General features: G+C 52.6%; 1 protein-coding gene across 1 annotated transcript in view; it reads left to right on the plus strand.

The window, feature by feature from the left end:
* pkd1a (polycystic kidney disease 1a) overlaps positions 1–5,000 on the plus strand; it is a 66,079-nt gene that overhangs the window by 41,094 nt on the left and 19,985 nt on the right. The window contains 6 exon segments of the mRNA XM_068750915.1: positions 1–58; positions 840–970; positions 1,098–3,724; positions 4,171–4,368; positions 4,463–4,762; positions 4,841–5,000. The exon segment at positions 1–58 is cut by the window's left edge and continues 118 nt beyond it; the exon segment at positions 4,841–5,000 is cut by the window's right edge and continues 286 nt beyond it. Of these exon segments, the coding sequence (XP_068607016.1) occupies positions 1–58; positions 840–970; positions 1,098–3,724; positions 4,171–4,368; positions 4,463–4,762; positions 4,841–5,000 (3,474 nt within the window).

Raw genomic sequence — 5,000 nt, forward strand, 5'->3', positions numbered from 1 at the left:
CCACGCAGACCCTCACCACCTCTGTGCTCGTAGACGTGTCTGTGAGCGCCACCTTCAGGTCAGATGGGTGGATGGGTGGATGGATGGCTCAGAATCAGAAGGTGTTTATTGCCAGTGGGGGTTCACAGACTAGGAAGTCGTGCTACATCTAACAGTAATGACAAAATACAAAAACCACACAAGTACAGACACATCACAAAACAGCAGGAGTGGATACACAGATGTGTACTAGCAGCAGTAAAACTAGCGTAATCACGCAGTGCAAACAGAACAGTGCCAGTTATCAGTTATGACAGATAGATAGATAGATGATAGATAGATAGATAGATAGATAGATAGATGATAGATAGATAGATAGATAGATAGATAGATAGATTGATTGATTGATAGATAGATGATAGATAGAAATATAAATCTTTTATTGTACATTGTACAGTGAGATTAAAATGGCGTACAATCCCTGGTAGCAAACATCGTTGGATAGATGATAGATAGATTGATAGATGGATAGAACCTCTGTTGTGCTCCTTTACTGCTCTGTTCTTTCTCTCCTTTCTTCCCTCTCTTCCTCCCAGCTGTTTTTCACGCTGTGGTCTGAGCAGATTGCTGACAGGAATTTTCCTTTCCGCTGTTTTCCCTGGTTCTCTTTCCCTCCTCTCCCTCCGTCTGTCCCTCTTTCACATTCCCACCCTCCTAACTGGGTTGCACTCTTTCCCTCTCCGTTCCCGGTCCAGAGAGACGTCCTGAGTTTTCCGTCTCCCCTCCTCCCTGCCTGAGCCCTCTCTTTCTGAATGGAAAGCTGCGAGCTTTGAAGCCTTTTCGTGTCTCTTATCCTGCAGATGGTCTTTTGGCGATGGTGGATATGAGGAGTTTGAATACAAGCCTCCTTACGACCCCTCCCTCGTCTGCCCAGAGTCACCCAATCAGATTCTCCTGAGCAACAACATCACCTATGTCTACTCTCAGCCAGGTATCAGCCGGGGGGGGGGGGTGGAACTCATCTCTACTGCTGTAGTTTGCCTTGTTTGATGGAGTGATGACGGGACGGGTGAAGGTGTCTGACGTCTGTCCTGCCTGTCTTCTGTCCCGTGGAACAGGGATCTACACAGCCGTGGTGTCCGTTTCAAACCGCTATGAGAACACCAGCCAGAGCATCAACATGAGCGTCTACAGTATCCTGACCCACGTGGACATCCAGGCGGAGCCTCAGCACCTCCTCGCCGGAAAAACAGCTGATTTTGAGGCTCACCCGCTGCCCTCCCCCTATGGCATCCACTACGACTGGTACTTTGGGGATGGTTCTGACCCGCTGCAAGGACGGCGCGTAGCACACACCTTTGCACAGAGCGGACTATTTCAAGTGTGCGTGTCCATAAATAACAGCATCAGCTCCACGGAGGCCTGCGCCGGCGTGTTTGTTTACGAGGAGATTGAACAGCTGACGGCTGAGAGCTCGTCTCCAACGGAGCTTCACAGCCCGACGGTCGTACGGGCGCACCTCGCTTCAGGAAACAACGTCACCTGGATATTCCACATGGGTGATGGGACCGTCTACACGACATCAGAACCTAACGCGTCACACGTCTACGTCACAGACGGAGCCTTCACTGTGAACCTGACCGCCGTGAACGCCGTCAGCTCAGGCTGGACCACCCTATCGGTGCAGGTGTTCGTCTTTCAAGTTGTGAGGATCGAGCCCTCCGGCTGCGTCCAGGAGGGCACCCCCGTCACCTATCGGGCCTGGGCGTCCGGTGACACAGCCTCTCATATTTATGATTGGCGCTTCGGGGACGGAAGCCCCAACGAGACACGACGTGGCAGCCCCACAATCTCACACACCTACTGGACCAGCGGAAGCTACCGGCTCGCTCTGCTTCTGTCCGGCGGGCCCAACAGCGCCTCCAAGGCCAACTTGTTCGTCAGCGTGTGTGTGCAGCCGGCGTTATCCAGCATCAGCCTCACTGTTGAGAAGCCACAGTACGCGGTCGGGGAGCTGATCCAGTTCCAGGTCAGACCTGAGCCAGAGTTTACCTACAGCTACCAGTGGGACTACGGTCGAGACGAAGAGCCGATGCCGGGCCACGCCTCTGGGAAAGTCACCGCCACCTATGAACACCCAGGCCATTACGTGGTGTCCGTCCTTGTCTTCAATAACATTTCCAGCAGCAACAGCAGTGTTGTAATTGAGGTCATGATGTCCGTAGGCCCGGTCCTGATTCAATGTAACGGTACCAAGTCCAATAACCTCTCCCTCGGAGCACCGTACGCTTTCATGGCGTCCTCCCTGCCTCCTAATGTGACCTACATCTGGGACTTTAGAGATGGAAACTTGATTACAGGCCAGACTATTCTTCATACCTTCGACGTCTCGGGGAACTACAACATTTCACTGACAGCCTCCAACCCGGTCAGCAGGAACCGCACGGTTCTACCTGTTTCTGTGCTTGCACCTATTTGTGGCTTGACCGTCAATGCCAGCCTGGTAAACGTCCCTCTCAACGCCTCAGTCCACTTTGAGGCCCAGATGGAGGAAGGCGATGGTGTGCGGTTCTCTTGGATCTTGTGCGACCGCTGCACCCCAATCTTAGGGACTCACACCATGTTCTACACCTTCCGCTCTGTTGGCACGTTCAACATCATCGTGACGGCAGAGAACGACGTAGGAACAGCTCAAGCTAGCATCTTCCTGTTTGTCCAGCGGGAACTTGAGGGGCTGCAGATTTTAGCTGAGGAGGACCTCGGAGGAGGCGGCACCCGACTGGATGGCTGCTGCTTTGCTACAAACCGCCTTCTCCACCTGCAGGCAGGATTAAAGGAAGGAACCAACATGACATTTACCTGGAATATCATTCGAGAGCTGGACCCCCTTAGCTCAAGCTCAAGCTCAAGCATCAGCGCGAAGACGCTGGAGCTGAACTACTCGACGCCAGGTCCGTGTGATATCTTCCTCCAGGCAGCCAATCTCTTGGGTCAGCTGTCAGTCAACAGAACCATCCACTTCCTGGAACCAGCTGGGGCAGTGCACCTGCAGATCAGCAACAACCCAGCCGCTGTCAAAGCTCCAACTAAGCTCACAGTACTGACCGCTGAAGGCTCGGACCTGCGGTACCTCTGGTCTGTGAATGGAGAGACTCTGCAGTGGAGCAAACCCTGGAAGGTGCACACCTTCACCAGTCCCGGCCTGAAGATGGTCACTGTAGAGGTCTTCAATGAAGTGAGCTCAGAGGTCGCGTCAGAGATGGTCAGTGTCCAGGAAATCATTTCCGGTCTAATGTTCACAGCTACCAATGTGACAGAGCAGAGCTACGTAGCAACAGGCGCCAGCATCGGTCTCCAGGGCGACGTCCTGACAGGAACCAACGTGACGTGGACGTGGCTGCTGGAAGGAAGGACTGCTACAGGAAGGACAATGTCTCTGACTGTCCAGGAGCCCAAAAGAGCTTTTATTACTCTAAGCGCCACTAATGACGTCAGCAGCCAAGCGGCTTCCAGGGAGTTCTTCATTCAGGACAAAATTCAGGGGCTGGAGCTGAAGGCCAGCAAGAAGATCGTAGCAGTCAATGAAAAGGTGGAGTTCACTATCTCCATGGCAACGGGCTCAGATGTTCGTCTCATCCTCAGCATCAGCGGGGACGCCACTGTTATCAGCCAGCCCACCCAGACCTACGTCCACACCTTCACCAGGGTGGACACGTACATGGTGAATCTGACTGCTCTCAACCAGGTAACGCATAGCAGTGTTATTACACAATGTTATTACACAATGTCATTACTAAAGACTACTGATACCTTCGCCGAGGCGGTATGTGGTCGCCGCCGTTTGTTTGTCCGTCCTTCTGGACGGATCTGGATGAACCTTTCAGGAAACGTTGGGAATCCTTCCAGGAGCTGATTAAATTTGGTGATGATCTAGAAGAGATCCTGGATTCTGGATCACTTTTATGTCATTTAATTGTCAGTTTATGTAATTGACATTAAACCAGGAAAACTGGATGAACCTTATGACCCAACTCCAAAAATGAAGCTCTGGGGGGGGGCTTATTCATCACCCTAACCTAGTGCAAGACGTTTGATGAGGAAGTAATTAGATGTTTCTTACTCTGTTTGGTACAACATCTTAATCAAGCTAATTCAATGCACATATTTTCATGTTGCAACTGGACAATCCAGGTTAGTTTCAAGAGGCGGCACCTCCAGGTGGAGGTGATGGAGCCGGTGAGAGGGCTGTCCATCCTGGGAAGCTGTGCAGCAATCCCTGTAGGAGTAAAGAGACTATTTGTGGCCAACATCCAGACGGGAAAGCCCGTTAGTTTCCTGTGGACGTTTGATCTGCACCACCACTACCAGGCATCGCGTATGGGCACAGAGGTCAGCTGCATGAAGTTCAGAGTTCAGAAAGTTCAGAGTTTAGAAAGATGAGAGACACAACGGTGACACGTCTCACCCCATCCGCTGACCCCAGGTGTCCTACACTCCGGAGGAGGCGGGCGTGTTGACCATCTACCTGAGGGCCATCAACGCCCTGCATGCTCAGAACATCACCAGACGCATCCTGGTGCAGAACCCGCTCACGTCGGCGGTCCTGTATGCAGCACCTCAGGAAGCCTTCGTCAATAAGACGGTGATGATGACGGTCTACGTCACACCCAGACACAACCCCGTGGACTGCGTATGGGACTTTGGAGATGGTTCTGCTGCGGTCCACGCCAACACCACGACCACGCATTTTGTGTACAGATACCCAGGATACTACCGGGTCCAAGTATGACTCCATGTTCTCCATTGGTTGGTTTGCTGATGCTTTGTGTGGAGGTTTGAGAGCTGTTGCTTCTCCCTGCAGGTGAACTGCAGTAACTTGGTGAGCTGCGCGTTGGCCCAGGTTGATGTCCGCATCAGTGTGTTGGAGTGTGAGGAGCCAGAAGTGCAGGTGGTCCAAGCCCCCCGCCTGGCCATCTGGCGTTCCCAGCCCACTCTGGTGGAGGCCAGCGTGGACCTGAAGG

The sequence above is a fragment of the Brachionichthys hirsutus genome, chromosome 17 (assembly GCF_040956055.1).
Source record: "Brachionichthys hirsutus isolate HB-005 chromosome 17, CSIRO-AGI_Bhir_v1, whole genome shotgun sequence".
Classification (NCBI taxonomy): domain Eukaryota; kingdom Metazoa; phylum Chordata; class Actinopteri; order Lophiiformes; family Brachionichthyidae; genus Brachionichthys; species Brachionichthys hirsutus.